Below are 18476 nucleotides of genomic sequence, written 5' to 3'. Positions count from 1 at the left end.
AAACAAAACAAAAGTAAGGGGAATACAGAGTTATTACCTTCATCTTATCCAGTTCATTAGGTTCCTTAGTAGGATTTTTTCCTAAGTGATCTACTTTACTCAGAGCCATAGCTGTTACCATCTCTTTGCAACAACTGGAAAAAAAAAAAAAAGAGCACACATACATTTTATTGTTGGTTCCTCTCCTAAGTCCAGATACAGTGGAAGTTTACCATAATAATTAAGCTACTGACTGACCAGAGAATAATTTGTTTCTTGCTCGGTTTCTCACTCTTGTCCTCTTCCTCCCCTCCCTTCCCGTCACTCTTGACCACTGGTAACACTGAATGGAAATGAAGGGGAAACTGGCTAGATTGTAAAAGCTACTTCCCAAATTTGAAGTAATCATAGTGACAGTATGCTTCCTAGTTAATGAATTACAATTTTTATAGACATCTTCTTTATTTGACAGGAATCTTCTAGCTTTTCAGATATAAGATTTTTTTCAGTTTTTGTTTTTTTAAGAGATGTTTTGGTTGGTGTTTAGTGAAATATGTAAAAGTATACCTTTAACTTTGCATGGAATTACACATGCAACTTATACCTACTCCCCCACCGTAGGTGCAAAAACGCAAGATGCAACTTATTTATGCAAGTAAGTGATTTGTTTTGTTTTGTTTACTAATTCTCACTCCCACATACATATACACTTCCCATCCTGCCTATGCTAACATTGTTTTCAAAGGAATTCTAAAGCCATTAAGAAAACACCAAAATCTCATATTCCAACATGGCAGTGTTGAAGCTAGTTTAAAAACCGAACTAGCATTTCTTTCAAGGTTTTAAAACAATCTTTTATTGCTGCTACTTAACTGACCTTCTTTCCTCTGCTTTTTTTTCCCTTAATTTTTATTATAGTTGATTTACAATGTTGCTTTAGTTTCTCCTCCGTTTTATGTCACATTTAATCTTCAAAAGGAAAGTAATAAAATAACCAGATAGTTTCACCTGCTCAAATAGATGGAATATCGGGACAACATTTTTGCCAGGGCAATCGCATCTAGCTCCAACTTGGCAATTCCTAGGTCACGTTTTTCAGCACTTTCCTCCTCCAACTTTATGAGAATATCTGGATCAGGAAAGTCAGGTACCATTAAAATCAGAAAATTTACCATCCATTGAACCATGGGTATATGCAATTCATCCATCTGTTTAAAAAGATGATTATAATACAAATGACCCATTTAAAATAAATCGAACAGTAAAAACCATATAAAAACAGAACTGATCATACCTGTGTCCAATTTTCAACAACACTATTATTCTTAATGAAATCAAATCATCACTACTCAACTACTGTAACCTTACTTTCTTTTGCTCACTATACTACATTAAACTACCCTCTTCTTTAGCTTGGTGAAGCATATTAACCAGTTAAGGCCACAGTTCCCACCAGTGTGCACCAAGGCATCCCAGGGCTTCACAGTGAGCTCTCAAGGATGCCATGGGATTTTAAATTCTTGAGGGAGATAATAATGATATGTGACACCTGTCAGACATAGCATGAATTTGACATGATTCAGTTTCAACCTTAGATACACTATATCACTTTTGATGACACCGTATCTTTGAAAGCTGGTTTTATTGGTGGTTGTGTGATTAAAAACAATTACTGTGTGAAAATCAAGGTGGGACAGGAAGTGAGGATGGCAATGTCCAATCTGATTTCAAGGTTAGAGAGGTTTTACAGTGCAGAAGTATATACATTCCATTAGTAAGTAATTTTGATTAAATGAGAATAAAAGGATTTTTTAAGTGGAGGCGGGGAGATGAGTGAAATAGATGAGGAAGATTAAGAAGTAAAAACTTCCAGTCATGAAATAAATAAGTCACGGGGATATAATGTGTAGCGTAGAGAATATAGTCAATAATATTGTAATACTTTGTATTTTGACAAATGGTAACTGAATCTATCATGGTGATCATTTTGTAATGTATAAAAATATCAAATCACTATGTTGTACACCTGAAACTAATATTTTAAGTCAATATACCTCAATTAAAGTTTAATTAATTAATAAAAGGGTTTTTTATTTCAATGAAGTTAAACTGAGACACATTAAATTTTACAAAGTATCTTTGGGCAAACAACAATTCCAATTAGGCAGTGCCAAACCCCAAAAATGGTTAGAGGCACTCTGTAGGTAGGAGCTAGGACAGAGATTTCTACAGAGGAGACACTAAGCAAAGCAAAGCAATTATTTAATTGGCTGTAACTTCAATGTTTGCCTTATTTAGGAAAATTTAGTTATCTGGCTGTTATGAGAGTTGTTCTTGAGTTTCATTTTTTCATATTCGAGAGGATCTAGCTGACTGTTTTAGAATTAGTTTTCCTTGAGTTTCGTTTTTTTGGATTCGAGTGCATCGACTCTGGCTTTGGTTTGTTTACACAGGCTACTAAAAGCACTAAAGCCATGTCCAATGGTCTCCTTGTTTACCTATTTTAACACGTATTATAATATTTTTCCAAAAGTTATACTAATATTTAGGACATAAATATTTAGTAAGCTGTTTGAACCTCCCTATGTAATAATAAATTGGACTGTGTGGTAATTTTTTTGGCTTAGGAGTGTGAAAATACTGGGGCACCCTTAGGCACTGAGAAGAGAGAAAGTTTGGGAACCTTCGCAAATGGCTTTTGCTGAGGCTGCGTCCCAGAAATAAGATGTAAAAAACTTTATGAAATGCAAACGTCAACCATTCTCTTCAATGCCCTATGTAGTCCCTTTCTCTGGTGAGTTTCTAAGTGTTCTTCTTGGCTTAAATATAATCTACTTTGAGAAGAATTTTTAACTTTCACTGGACTTAATTTGCTCCTTATCCTATGTTGCTATAGTACTTTGTACATATCTCTATTATAATTGTTTGCATATCTGTCTCCTCATTTAGTCTGTGAGTCTTTTTAAGGCATGGACCATCATTTTATCCCTCAATACCACACACAGTACTTAGCAGGGAGAAAGTGCTTAATAAATGTTTGTTAAATTAATGAATAAAAATGAAGCTTGGTAGTCTATCCTTGTACTAAAACCCAAACTTCCTGCCTCAAAAGAAAAGGCCATAAACGACCTAAAGCAATCTTTTTATAAAAATAAATTTATTTTATTTATTAATTTTTGGCTGCGTTGGGTCTTCATTGCTGTGCACGGGCTTTCTCCAGTTGCAGCGAGTGGGGGCTACTCTTCGCTACGTTGCACGGGCTTCTCATTGCGGTGGCTTCTCTTGTTGAGGAGCACGGGCTCTAGGCGTGCAAGTTTCAGTAGTTGTGACTCATGGGCTTAGCTGCTCTGTGGCATGTGGGATCTTCCCGGCCCAGGGATTGAACTCGTGTCCGCTGCATTGGCAGGTGGATTCTTAACCACTGTGCCACCAGGGAAGTCCCGAAAGTAATCTTGATTAGTGTATTTTTACACCTGAATTAACACATCAGGAAAAGGGCAACTCTTCCTGAGAAAGAGTTTAAAAAACCACTACCTTCTTTCCACAAGCCAAAGATATTTTCCCCACTAAGCCCCTGCTGCTACTCAATTACATTAATTCTTCTTAGAGAATTAATTAATTCTCTAAACTGTTCTTTCATATACCAATGGCCTGGATGATACTGTCATTGAAATAACTCTCATTTTCGCTTACAAAAAATATTAATAAATCCTTAAACCACCCCTGTGAAATAAACACAAATATGTGTTATCTTCATTTCATAGTTATATTAGAGAGATTAAATGGTAGAGTCAAGGTCATGCAACAGGTCATAGGTGAATTTAAAATTAGAATCAAAATAAACACACTTTCACTAAGATATGGAATCATTCTCTTTAATTAGATGGAGAGTGAAAATGATAATTTATAAACCAGAGATTTACTGTGATTCTGATATAAAATTCTTAAGAGAAACTTTAAGATTAAGTGTTTTTTCATAAAACGGCTTGTTTCAAATTTACTAATCTTTTCAGGGATGGCAAGTGGCAACACAGCCATCTCCTAGCTGATATAAAAAAAAAAATCACACTTAATTTTTCCCTTCAAAATACAATTGATGTTTAACAATGAGTAAAAGAAATTTACATTATGGAGCAGTCATTTTGAAAATGGAGAGTTGGAAGGATTTCCATCTTGGTATGATTTTGTTGCTGAAAATGATATATAGCTCACTTTTAAAAACTCTCAAATTTATATACTTGAAAATCTGGAAATATGTTTCTAATTCTTTTAAAATCTTACAAATAAAGTGTATCAACTGGTTGGGGATCTTTTGTTAGAAAAAAGAAATGCTACATTGCCTAATGTTTATAAGAACAACTGATTGACATTATGGTAGATGGAAAATTTTACTAAACAATTTGTTTTAAATCTTTACATAACTGATTGATGGAATTGAAAAATGAGCATTATTTAATAAATACAGCCAATAATAAACTTCTTCAATTTGCATTGTTCTTTTGTGAGCTATTATTTCAGCAATGACAGTCCTTAAAAACAAGTAACAAAGTAAACTGAACTTAGGAGCAGAACTTCAAATGGCTTTATCACTAAGTATTAACCTGTGATTGTAAAACAATTATGAAGCCTGTTCAATCACATCAGTTTTTTTAAAACCATTACTAAAAATTATTTTAAATATTATTCATTTCATCTCTTTTGACTATTTGTTTTTATTTTATAATGTACCAAAAAGGTTAACAGAGAAATTCTCATAAGTAATTTAGAAATAACTTGTTCAAAGATTTTTTGCTGATAGAGATACATGACAAAAAAAATATTTGAAGATCACTGTTTTAGACTGCCAAGCAGCACAGATTAGATGGAGTAAAGGTATAAAGAAAAAAACAAAACAAAACCAAAAAATCTGGAAGAAAATGGATCAGACAGGAAAATGAATGGTGGGTTAAAAAAAGATAAACTTTTCCATTTTTAAATACTTATACCAGTTAATATGGATACGCACAGTTCCTCAAGGAATGTATAATCTTGCAAGTTTTCTAGGCAGCTTAACTATATTATAATGCTGTAGTGTTAAAATACAGAAGTATATAAAATATAAAAATGAGAAGTATATAAAGGTACTTTCTAAATAATTCTATATTATAAAAATTGAATTCCACAATATTAAAAATTGAGAATATGATTCCCCGGAGATAATCCCCAATGGTTAGCTGAGTATCCAATGGTAAACTTACCGAAGAAGGGGTTAATGTAGCAACACCATAAAACATCAACAATGCTGGAATGTTCTTTGTTACTTCATTCGAGAAATATTTATTGAGTTCCACTATGTGAGAGGCACTCTCCTACCCTTTTTCTTCTTAATTTTGGTTGTGTTCTAAGTCATAGAAATTTCTCCCAAGCCTGGGGATCCCCTGGATCCATACTTCCAGTCTTAACATATTTGCTCCTCAACTCTTGATGTCTCTATGTTCACAACGTGCTCATAGACTGTGATATAATGCTTCATAAGTAGTATTCCCATACAACATGCTGATCTCTGCCTTTCAAATTCCCAATTTAAGCAATATTAAAATTAATTAAATTCATTTTATCAATTTTGTAAGGTAAAATATTTGCATATTAAGTTTACTTATAATAAGAGATTCCTGTATAAATTTAGATTATAATTAAGACTAGGAAGTGGAAGTAAATGTAAAAAACTAAGACATCCTTTGGAAATTATTATTTCATGATGTGCTAGTTAAGAATTCCACAGGTTTAGTTCTTCAGAACTGCAGGACAATTCCCTATTTGTTCAAATAACTGTAGACCAATAGTATTGTAGCATCTTGTCTTTCTTCTTAGAAACATGTTTCTGTCATTCCTTCAGCCAGTCAAGGGCACCAACATAAATTCTTAAAATGATTAATGCTATTGAGGGAAAATTTTTTTGGTATACCGAGTAAAGAGTAAAGATAATAATTAGATCTCAAAAACTTTTGATCATCTGTGAAGCTTCATTCCAAAGGCAGGAACATACTGCAGTTAAAAATCCACTGAGGTTTCCCTGGTGGTGCAGTGGTTGAGAATCTGCCTGCCAATGTAGGAGACACAGGTTCGAGCCCTGGTCCGGGAAGATCCCACGTACTGCGGAGCGACTGGGCCCGTGTGCCACAACTAGTGAGCCTGCGTGCCACAACTGCTGAAGCCTGCATGCCTGGAGCCTGTGCTCCACAGCAGGAGAGGCCACGGCAGTGAGAAGCCCACACAGGGGAGAGTAGCCCCCGCTCACCACAACTAGGGAAAGTCTGCGCATAGCAACAAAGACCCAACGCAGCCAAAAATAAATAAATAAAATGAATAAATTCATTAAAAAAATCCATTGAAAATCATTTCAGTAATTATATTATATAAGTTCCCATTTTTCCCTCCCAACCTCCTGCTTCAATTGGATAGGCATGACTTGGTTTTTCCTTGAAGAAAACTCCCAGCCAAGGCAAAAAATAATCTAACAAATTCCTACAAGTACATACTTGGCGCTGAAGTTCCATGTTACCATTGTTAACTTCATTGCCTATCTTCAAAAGCCATTGCTGAATCATGTTAAATATATGTGCTTGGAGTACCCTGAAGAAAAAAGCAAGTAAAATAAAGATAAGTGACTTACTTAAGAGTATGAAAGTAACTATTGGATAAAAGAAAGGGTTTTATTTGGCTGGGGCTAGTAAACTTCAGTGTGTACAACTGTTTGAGAGCTCAGAGAAAGGTGAATCAAACCCCTGAATTATCTTGTAGAATGGCTACTCACTGACAGCCTTCCTAACCTCACGAGGGTTAGGTGTAAGGCACTCTGGACAATGCAGACCTTACTTTCAGTGTTAGACCTCTACTGTAAAGACTTATTACACTCACTCCCTTTACATTTACTTCTAGACCACTGAGGCCACAAAATGAGAAGAATGAGTTTTAAAATCCTCTCAAGAGATCAACTTCCAACATGACAGTGGGAGGAGAAAAGGTGACCCACTCTCCAGTGAAATTAGTGAAAATTACTAAAACAAAACAAAAACCATTGAAAGCTTCTGGAAATGGTTCTAAGGACAAACAGCAACTGAAGAAACTTATATTCAAGACAATTTATGAAGATTCAGCAGGAAAGGCAAGAGTCTATGGTATTTGAACCGAAACTACTCTCGCTCTTCCCCTTTTCAGCTCAGGGAGGCAGAAACTCCACCCTAGACTGCTGTAGTTAAGAACCCAGGACTCCCTCACCCTCCAGCTCCCAGTCAGATGGCTTTCTTACTTGGAGGAAGAGGATGTCAGAGTTTTTTATCTGACCCCAAATACCCATTGCTGAGGCGAAGTACTGAGAAAATGCAGTTGAGACGTGGGGATTCCCTTCTACCCAGCAGAGAGCTATGGGAACTTACGAGCCAGAATCCACATCTATGTACTGCGGAACAGTACCAATAACGTTTAACGATGCATCCAACTGAGATTTCATTTCATTAATTTTTTCATTAAGTCCCTCCCATTCTTCAAGAAGCAGTTCAGGAAACTCCAGCAGCCTTTTCAACTTGAAAGAACAGAATTCAAGAGAACTAACCAAACTTGGAAGAATTTTAGAGATACCTGGAAAAGTGAGAAAAGCATTAACTTTTAGAAGTATTTGTAAGTCTACTATCAATAATAAATTATGAAATACTCATGGGCAGGGGCATATCTTTTTCCATTTTCTTATTATCCTACAGCTTGCCTAGCAGAGAATCTTGCAAAGAGTAGTTCCTAAATAAATATTTAGTGAATAAAAACTATGTAATCAGTGCTTTTCTGACTGATGGACTATTTCGTTGATAACAGTTTTTACTCTGTCTTCTCTTCTCAGCTGAGAATGAAATGCATTAAACCCAGAAACCATGAACTGCAGTTTCTGTTAAAGGTATTAATTCACTGAGTTATCCTGTTAAGAAGACAATGATGAAAAACAGCTTCTTCATGATTATAAGATAGTTAATAACAGAAACTAGAACAGATATAGTTCTTGAGTCATTTTTTCGGTCATTGTTCAGGTTTACATGAAGTTTATAGTTTTGGTCTGAATAACTATCAAGTTTGGATTCTAATTTTTGACTGATTCACTGTGAGATCATGGCAAAATACCCTCTCTATACTTTTGTCTAAACTCATTTGCAAAGTAAGAAATGAAAATGCTCCCATCTCAGAGATATATAAAGAGAAATAATTTAAAAACAAACTTTTTCTTGTCCTTGATGAAAATATTCTCACTACCTTCATCAGTAAACTTCAGTCTTTCAGGAGTATTCAAAATGATTTGTTAATTTCACTCTCATTCATCATTTTGACTTCCTCTTTTATTTTAAATCATTTACCACCTGGTTGCATATGTCTGTGAATATACTAAAAATCATCGAACTGTATAAATAGATGAATTGTACTGTATATGACTTATATCTCAATAAAGTGATGCTCCATGCTTTATTTTCCTTGATTTTAAAAACTATATGTATTATTTTGTTTTTAATATTAATTGTATTGAAAATAATAATTACTATTAAAATGCTTTCTATTGTCAAGCCATCTCATTATCATTATCATTGTTTTTTTTTCCTTACCATTATCCCCATTTATTCTTATTTCAAATTCTTTGTAGAGTCTTCCTGTACTTTTCACAATTTCCTCCATGTGCTTCTGCTCTGGTGGTAACTTTCCCTCCATACTTTTATGGCGACTAAATATCCCAAGCCCAATATCTGCCCAGCTTTCCTGTAAATGTTTAATTATCTTGAGACAATCATATTTTGACATTAGAAGATCCCCAGAAAATTTGTCTTTTTCTTCAGCCAACATCTAAAGAGTGAAAGGGGGATGAAGAAATAAGCACATTATTCACTGATTTCATCAAAGTCTACTCAGGTGACTCCTAAATATTTTGGAATTACATATCCTATTATTATTTGTCATACCATTTCTTCATATGACATATATTTTATTTTCAAAGTTAAATTTAATCAATTTTGATACTCTGTAAGATAACCCATAGTTTACCAGGGATGAAAATAATTATATTAAATCCTATATAGGTAAAAAAATTAGTGATAGGCAATTAAGTCTCACAGAGCTGAGCATTTTTAATTACTATTTGCTTTGGTAAGGATGTAATATTTCTGTTTACATGATCCCCACTAAACTGGGAAAGTTCATAGAATGTATAGGTTTTCATTTATCTTTTTAATCCCAAGCCCAAGTGCTATATCTGACATATCAATAAATATTTGTGGAAAAAATAAAGGGCAACCTATATATAAAGCCTGCCATTATTTATGACTCAGATAATGGAAACAAATCACCCACACTTATCAGTAATCAGTATAGGGAAGCACTGTAGCAGAGCAATTAAGGGTAAGAATTTTGGAATTGGAGAGACATGGACTCAAATTCTGACTCAGCCATTTACCATTTACAGATAACTAAGGCAAGTTAACATTTCTAACCTTCAATTTCCACATCTGTGAGATGGGGACTATAAAACCTGCCTCATGTGGATGCTACGAAGAATATGTAAAGCAACATGTGGAAAGCACCTTCAGCCTGACAAGTTAATGAATGAGAATTATTATTATTCCTACTAAAAAAAGAAGCATGATTTTTTTCAATTTTATCTATGCAATGTCAAACAGATAAACAGTAAAAAAAAAAAAGTCACTAAACTAGCTATGTTTTATATATGACAACAAACATCTTCAATTCTTAGAATATTCTGCTCAAATCATTCCAAAAGAAAAGAAAATGGTTTCCTGGGATCTGGATGTGATTTCATTAGGTCATGAGTTTGATGTTCACATTGGAGGATTTCAGTATCATATATTTTCCCTTGTCAGACTACTATAACATGATAGTAATTTGATTAATGAAACCTATTTTCAAAGTTTGAACCCTTTTAAAAAGATGTTATTAATAAACAAAGTGTGATATATACATACAATGGGATATGATTCTACCTTAAGAAGGAAGGAAATTCCGATATATGCTGCAACATGGATGAACCTTATGGATATTATGCTGAAGGGAATAAGTCAGTCACAAAAGGACTAATTCTATATGATTTCATTCATATGAGGTTGCCTGGAGTAGTCAAATTTATAAAGACAGAAAGTAGAATCGTGGTTGCCAGGGGCTGGGAGGAGGAGGAAATGGGGAGTTATTGTTTGTTTAATAGGTAGAGTTTCAGTTCAGGAAGATAAAAAAGTTCTGGACATGAATGGTGGTGATGGTTGCACAACAATGTGAATGTACTTAATGCCACTGAACTGTACTCTTAAAAATGATTAAAATGATAAATTTTATGTTATGTATATTTTACCACAATTTTTTTAAAAGATGTTATTAATTTTAAAAGTCCAATTTGTCCTAAAGAAAAAAGCCAGGTAGGGACTTCCCTGATGGCTGGGAATCTGCCTGCCAATGCATGGGTCACGGGTTCGATCCCTGGTCCGGGAAGATCCCACATGCCACGGAGCAACTAAGCCCATGTGCCACAACTCCTGAGCCTGTGCTCTAGAGCCTGCGGGCCACTACTACTTAAGCCCTTGTGCCTAGAGCCCGTGCTCCACAACAAGTGAAGCCACCGCAATGAGAAGCCCATGCATCACAATGAAGAGTAACCCCCGCTCGCCACAACTAGAGAAAGCCTGCATGCAGCAACGAAGACCCAAAGCAGCCAAAAATAAATAAATAAATAAATAAATTTATTTAAAAAAAAGAAAGAAAAAAGCCAGGTACATGAGAGGCACAGATGTTACTTATGTCCGACAATTAGATGAGAGAATCAGAACTACCCTAACTGCCACCCAAGTGTCTTTTCCCAATTTTTTTCTGGCAGCCTAACTTTGACTCGAAAATCTAAAATAGAACAGAAAATAGAATCTTTAAGAGTATTTTTAAAAGCCCCTGTAGTCTTGATGCTTTCCTTATCTTTCGTAAAACCTAGTACGGCATTTTTAAAGGATGAGATGTGACTCAGTTGTAGGTGAAGAGTGACAAGTTTACAAACAGCATTTTGATTACCAAGCTGTTTACTAGAAAGTCTTACCTTTTGCCACTGCTTGAAGTCTTGAACAACTGATTCAAATCTATTTTCTTTACTAGGGGATAGAATGTCTTTTCCACTGAAAGAAGGAAAAAGAGCAAGAGCATGGTCTCATAACAATATATAAACAAAGAAAATCATGAACCCACACATTTACAACAATTAATAATGTTTCTCCCTGATGATTTTCCCAAATGCCTTTCAGGTTCAGCCTCTCCCTCATAGGCATTTATTTTTAAATTTACAAATATAAATATAAATTCAGACACTAATCAGACCTGAGTAAGCAACTTACAGAGTCAGAGGCCATGACAGTATTAAAAGAGTGGTCTCTGGGTCCTCAGCACCCAAAATTAGGTCATCATAAGAATGATTCCTGCTGAACACAGCAGCCAAAACAATACATAAATAGAAAGGAAGCCTAAAGAACAATTAAAACTCAACATTTAGGTCAGGAGCCCCAACTTCTGTTAAGAGTTTCCTTTAATATCTTTTGAAGCCTCACAAGGAGAAAGCTCTTGATAAAGAAGTTCCTGAGGAGAAAGGGAGAAGGGAACCACTGCCACCTGTGCTCCTCTCCCAGCTCAGCTCAGTCAACACACAGTAGAAGCGGACAATGGCAGCAGCAACCAGCTTGGATATGTACCAGCTTCAGCTTCCACAACTTCCAAATCTACTCACTGGGAAACCTCTTAGAGCAGGTTTAGATCCAGGCAGGTTGGGTTTAAATCCCAGCCTCCAGGATCTAATGCCTGATGATCTCAGCTGGAGCGGATGTAATAATAATAGAAATAAAGTGCACAATAAATGTAATGCTCTTGAATCATCCCGAAATCATCCCTCCCAACCAGTCCGTGGAAAAACTGTCTTCCACGAAACTGGTCCCTGGTGCCAAAAAGGTTGCAGACAGTTGTCTTAGAGGATATGAAAAACTGAAACCGCTCTTCTCAATTCGAAATGGAAATGGTACCTAAATGTGTTTCCTCAACAGACGAAGCATCTTAAAGTTAAAAAAAAAAAAAAACTTTAGAAATCACTGAGTCCAGCCTGCATTCAAAGTACGGATTCCCACTAACCTTGGCTGTGATGTAGTCATCCAGCCTCCAATAAACTACTTTGTTAATTAACAAAGGAAGGCAGCTTCTTCCATTATCAAATTTCTCTAATTGTTACAAGATACGATATCCAATCAGAATCACCCTCCTTATAACTGCCAGTCATTGATTCCACTTCTCGGCACATACACTATGCTACAGAATTTGCAGATGGATCCAGATATTCAAGTCTGCCAAGAGTAATGACATAAGTTGACTTGATTTTAAAAAGAGAGTAAAGAGAAGAAAAGAAAGAGTTGGACTTAAGTGGAAGCAGCAGCAGTTGGGTACAGGGATCAAGATGATCAGAGATGATTTGCACCAGAAACTGCAAGACCATTCAAGCTCCTAGCAGGATTGTGCCCGTGTAAGGGCAGCTGGTTACCTCACCAAAATCAATGTTAGAGTAATTACAAGGTAAAAGAGAAACAAGATAAAAAGAGAGGAAGAATTGGACTGAGTTATCAAACATGACGTCATATAATCAGAAAAACAAGATTCTTGGAGACCCACGTATTATTTCTGAAGAACTGCTGCCATTTGACAAGGCCATCCTTAACACTTTGCAATTTTTCTCTTGTAGACTCTTCATTTTCTTCCACTTCCTGTTTAAATTTATTCACTAAGTTTCTCCATTTCTCCGTCAACTTCTGCAACAGTGCAACGTCTGCAGTGTCCTAGATAAAATGCATGGAATTAAACCACTTATTCATTTATTCATGTAACAAATACTTATTAGCATACACCAGGCCATTATTAATATTGCAATACTAGAGTCATATGTAGGAAATAGATCCAAAAATTGAAAAGATATTCCTTTTTCAAAGTATCAGTGACACTATTACACAGTCCCTTTGGTGGTGAATTTTTCCACAATAAAAAAAGCATTAGGAACAAGATTTTTTCCTTTGCAACATAAGCCCAGTTTCCTCATAGGGTTTGGCAGGCAGTGCAGTACATTGGAAAGAACAGGAATTTCAAAGCCAGACAGAACCAAATGTAAATCCTAGCCATTGACTGGCTATATAATCTTGGGGGATATTATTTAACTTGAAATTAATTTTTCTTATCTATAAAATAAAGACTCTAATATATATCTCACAGGACTGTTATAAGAATTAAATGAAATGAGTAGTGTAAATGGTTTGGCTCTAGAAACATACTAAATGCCACTTCCTTCCTTTTCAACCTAGTGTGCTCATTGAATTGTCTCATAATATTGCACAGAATGCATCAATAATGCAATTATTTCAATGAACACAGTTACATTTTTGTTTAAGCACTATAACTCTATAAGTAACATCTGCAGTGTTATTAACTTAGACAAATTGCTTAAATTGCTCTAATTATTACAGACAAATGTAAAGAAGGGCCTTTATTCACTTCTCCTTAGATTTTTCATTTTGCCCCCAATAAAGTACAAATATAAAACTATATTTAAAATTTAGTCTATAAATTAGGGACTCCCCTGGTGGCGCAGTGGTTAAGAATCCACCTGTCAATGCAGGGGACACGGGTTCGGCGGGGGGGAAGATCCCACATGCCGCAGAGCAACTAAACCCGTGCGCCACAACTACTGAGCCTGTGCTCCAGAGCCCATGCTCCACAACAAGAGAAGCCACCACAGTGAGAAGTCCACACACGGCAAAGAAGAGTAGCCCCTGCTGGCCACAGCTAGAGAAAGCCTGTGCACAGCAATGAAGACCCAACACAGCCAAAAGTAAATAAATTAATTAAAATTTTTAAAAATCTATAAATTAACAAAGGCTTCTTGTAGCTTCAACCCTCAACAGTTGAAGTCTCTTTTCCCATGACTTAAGTGAATTGAGCTTTACCTTAGTTGACAGCAGTATGATGAAATGCTTAGTATATTTATTCCAGCCTTTTTCATTGAGGTAAAGTCTTTTAGCCAACATGACTTTATTTCTTTCAATTACCTATTTTTAGAAAGTACTAAAATTAGGAACCTAAAACATTAACAAACCATTGTAATTTATTAAACCCAAACCAATATCACACACCAATTTTTCACTGAATCATTAATTCAATAACAATTTCTTATTTAAATCATGAACTAGGGGCTTCCCTGGTGGTGCAGTGGTTGAGAGTCCGCCTGCCGATGCAGGGGACACGGGTTCGTATCCCAGTCCGGGAAGGTCCCACATGCTGCAGAGCGGCTGGGCCCGTGAGCCATGGCCGCTGAGCCTGCGCATCCAGAGCCTGTGCTCCGCAATGGGAGGGGCCACAACAGTGAGAGGCCCACGTACCACAAAAAAACAAAAAACAAAACAAAACAAAAAAATCATGAACTAACTTGAATCATAAATTCATGTTTTCTAAAACTACTGAACTGGAACCAAATTGAACAAAGTATATAGCAGAGGTTCTCAATTTTATCTCAAAACCCCTTTATACTCTTAAAAATTATTGAGAACTCCGAAGAGCTTTTGTTTATATGGATTATATCTATTGTTATTTATTGCATTGGAAAACTGAAATTATTTAAAATATGTATTTGTTAATTCACTTAAACATTAATAAGCTCATTATATATTTAACATAGTTTTTCTGAAAAATAACTACATTTTCTAAAACAAAAAATAGTGAAAAGTACACACAGTTTCACATTTTTATAAATCTCTTTAATGTTTGCTTTAATAGAATAGAGCTGGATTTTCATTTGCTTTTGAATTCAATCTGTTGCAATATCCCATACCATGTAGCTTCAAGAAAAATCATATCAGAATGAGAATGAAAAAGGCAGAAGATAACTCAGTGTTACAATGACACTAGTTTTCACCTCATGAAGGGTTTTATGGACCTTCAAGGAGGTTCATGGACCATACTTTGAGAACCACTGATATACTGAATCAATTATATAGTCATTCAGTGAATGACTGACTGTTCAAGACACTGTGCACATATCGGTGAACAAAGTCCTTATTTTCAGGGAGTTGACATTATAGCTGTTATTTCCTATTAGGGATGATCCAACACAAAGCCCCATTAATTCAAGGTATTCTTCTACAGAAATCTCTTACCACTGGTCAGTTAGTTCTCTACTGTTTGAATACTTCTAGAGTGAGGGAACTCACTTGTCATCTTTTTTTCTCCTACTGAACATGCTAGCTCCCAGATTTGTTTCTTTTTTCTTTTAAACTGAGGTATAGTTGATGTACAATATTATATAAGTTTCAGGTGTACAACATGACAGTTTTTAAAGGTTATATTCCACTTATAGTTATTATAAAATATTGGCTATATTCTCTGTACTGTACAATGTATCCTTGTAGCTTATTTATTTTATACATAGTAGTTTGTACCTCAATCCTCTACCCTATCTTGCCCCGCCACCTTCCCCTCTCCCCACTGGTAACTACTAGTTCGTTTTCTGTATCTGTGAGTCTGTTTCTTTTCCAGGTTTGTTTCTTATGTTATATATTTACTTTCACAGTTGTTTTCTCTGGACATGTCAATGTCCCTTTTAAAGTTCTGCATCAGAATGGAACATCTGTGTCGTAGATGAGGTCTGACTATTAAAGAGGAAAATGGTATAAAAATTTGAATCTGTTGAGGGTCATAATTTATTGTTAATATTATAATTTCCAGATGTGAAATTAGGCAACCAACCAGCAAACATTTTAGAAAAATAGAACACTGTATTGTGGGACATTACTACTTTCCTAAAGCATCACTATAATTGTCCACAGGCTGCCATATTTCAAGTCAGTTGTCATCTTGGGTACCAAGGTAATAGAACCAAAGCGAGTTATCAAGTGATCGTAATACAGTTACATTATGTAAAAAAAATAAGAACCACTTTCCCTAGTTTATTAGTGTATAATTAAAGTTGAAAGTTTTAACATGTTCACAAACAACAGAAATAGAATTCTGGCTCATACTCATAGGTTCTGGTGGAAAAAAGAGCCCTTAATTGGACAATAGCCAGCTATCCAATAGAGAATAAACAAAAGAAAACAATGTAACTTTTCCTTTTCAAGGCCCATAATAGAATAGCTGCATTATTCATCAATTAAATATACATCTTTGGGCTTCCCTGGTGGCGCAGTGGTTGAGAGTCCGCCTGCCGATGCAGGGGACACGGGTTCATGCCCCGGTCTGGGAATGCCACATGCTGTGGAGCGGCTGGGCCCGTGAGCCATGGCCACTGAGCCTGTGTGTCCGGAGCCTGTGCTCCGCAACGGGAGACGCCGTAACAGTGAGAGGCCCGCGTACCGCAAAAAAAAAAAAAAAATATATATATATATATATATATATATACATATATACATATACTTCATTTTTTTAAATTTTGTCTACACGGAAACAACCTAAATGTCCATAAGCAGATGAATGGATACAGAAGGTGTGGTACACACACACACACACACACACACACACACACACACAGTGGAATATTACTCAGCCATTAAAAAGAACAAAATAATGCCATTTGCAGCAACATGGATGGACCTAGAGACCATGTGAAGTAAGTCAGACAGAGAAAGACAAACATCATATGACATCACTTACATGTGGAATCTAAAAAAAAAAGTACAAATGAACCTATTTACAAAACAGAAATAGAGTCAAAGATGTAGAAAACAAACATGGTTACCAAGGGGGAAAGAAGGGGTGGGAAGGACAAATTGGGGGATTGGGATTGACATATACACACTACTATATATAAAACAGATAATGAATAAGAACCTACTATATAGCACAGGAAACTCTACTCAGTACTCTGTAATGACCTATATGGGAACAGAATCTAAAAAAGAGTGGATATATGTATAACTGATTCACTTTGCTGTACAGCAGAAACTAATACAACATTGTAAATCAACTATATGCTAATAAAAAATTAATTAAAAAAATTTAAAAAAATTTTTTAAGATATATATATATACACACATACAATGAAATATTACTCAGCCATTAAAAAGAATGAAATAATGCCATTTGCAGCAACATGGATGGACCTAGAGATTATCATACTAAGTGAAGTAAGTCAGAAACAAAGACAAATACCACATGATATCACTTACATGTGGAATCTAAAACATGACAAAAATGAACATATCTGCAAAACAAAAACAGACTCACAGATATAGAGAACAGACTTGTGGTTGCCAAAGGGTAAGGGGGGTCGGGGAGGGAATGATTGGGAGTTTGGGATTAGCAGATGCAAGCTATTATATATAGGACAAATAAACAACAAGGTCCTACTGTATAGCACAGGGAACTATATTCAATATCCTCTGATAAACCACAATGGAAAATATGAAAAACAATGTATATATATGTATAACTAAGTCACTTTGCTGTACAGCAGATATTAAACACAACATTGTAAATCAACTGTACTTCAATAAAAATTTAAAAATAAAATAAAATTTTGGGAACTTCCCTGGTGGCGCAGTGGTAGAGAATCTGCCTGCCAATGGAGGAGACATGGGTTCAAGCCCTGGTCCAGGAAGACCCCACATGCTGCAAAGCAATTAAGCCCATGCACCACAACTACTGAAGCCTATGCACTCTAGGGTCCGCATGATGCAACTACTGAGCCCACGTGCTGCAACTACTGAAGCCCACACACCTAGAGCCCATGCTCCACAACAAGAGAAGCCACCACAATGAGAAGCCCGCACACTGCAACAAAGAGTAGCCCCCGCTCACTGCAACTAGAGAAAGCCCACATGCAGCAATGAAGACCCAATGCAACCAAAAAAAAAAGTAAAAAAAAAATTAAAATAAATAAATAAAAATTTTGTCTAGATTATTGAAACTGTAAAATGAAACTTTATCCAGCCAAAAAATAAGTTACGATTTCAGATGAACCAACCTTTACGGACAATTCATATGTGGCTGAGCTCCAGATATCTCTTTCTGCCATTAACTGTTTAATATCACTCTCCATCCTTCCTCTTTGTAACGTATATAAGTCATGATATTCTTCTACAATTCTAAAAGAAAAATTTAAAAACAGCTATATAAATACATATTTAAAAAATAATTTTGTTCTAAAGTAGGCAGTTTGTGCCTTTAAAACTCATCACAAGGTAATTATGGTATAACTTCTGGATATATTAGTAACACTAATATACACTGAAATAGAAGAAAAAATACTCACATTTCATGAATAAATCTTACAAAGGTCCTAAAGTAAAATGTTCAATGTATTGTTCCCTGCTCTAAACACTTTTCATCATATTCTTCTTGATTCACTAGAATTTTCACACCATGGTACTCCAGTGGTATAACAACACTATATCTAATGAAAAATTCTGAATACAAGTAGTAGTAATATA

The 18476-nt window shown here is 35.4% G+C and overlaps 1 protein-coding gene across 7 annotated transcripts in view; it reads right to left on the bottom strand.

Annotated features, from left to right (window-relative positions):
* AXDND1 (axonemal dynein light chain domain containing 1) overlaps window positions 1–18476 on the bottom strand; it is a 68791-nt gene that overhangs the window by 20879 nt on the left and 29436 nt on the right. For all 7 annotated transcript variants that reach the window (XR_010941230.1, XM_067728777.1, XM_067728778.1 and 4 more), the window contains 9 exons: window positions 18011–18131; window positions 14001–14102; window positions 12679–12842; window positions 11075–11150; window positions 8598–8832; window positions 7395–7596; window positions 6498–6591; window positions 988–1187; window positions 38–134 (listed from right to left, as the gene is read on the bottom strand). Coding sequence is in view for 6 of the 7 variants with exons in the window: in XM_067728777.1 (XP_067584878.1) it covers window positions 38–134; window positions 988–1187; window positions 6498–6591; window positions 7395–7596; window positions 8598–8832; window positions 11075–11150; window positions 12679–12842; window positions 14001–14102; window positions 18011–18131 (1291 nt within the window). In the remaining variant the exon portion in view is untranslated. The remainder of the gene's footprint in view (window positions 1–37; window positions 135–987; window positions 1188–6497; window positions 6592–7394; window positions 7597–8597; window positions 8833–11074; window positions 11151–12678; window positions 12843–14000; window positions 14103–18010; window positions 18132–18476) is intronic.

The sequence above is a fragment of the Pseudorca crassidens genome, chromosome 2 (genome assembly GCF_039906515.1).
Source record: "Pseudorca crassidens isolate mPseCra1 chromosome 2, mPseCra1.hap1, whole genome shotgun sequence".
Classification (NCBI taxonomy): domain Eukaryota; kingdom Metazoa; phylum Chordata; class Mammalia; order Artiodactyla; family Delphinidae; genus Pseudorca; species Pseudorca crassidens.
The sequence above is the reverse complement of the archived record's forward strand: the minus strand, read 5'-3'. Positions and strand labels throughout refer to the sequence as shown.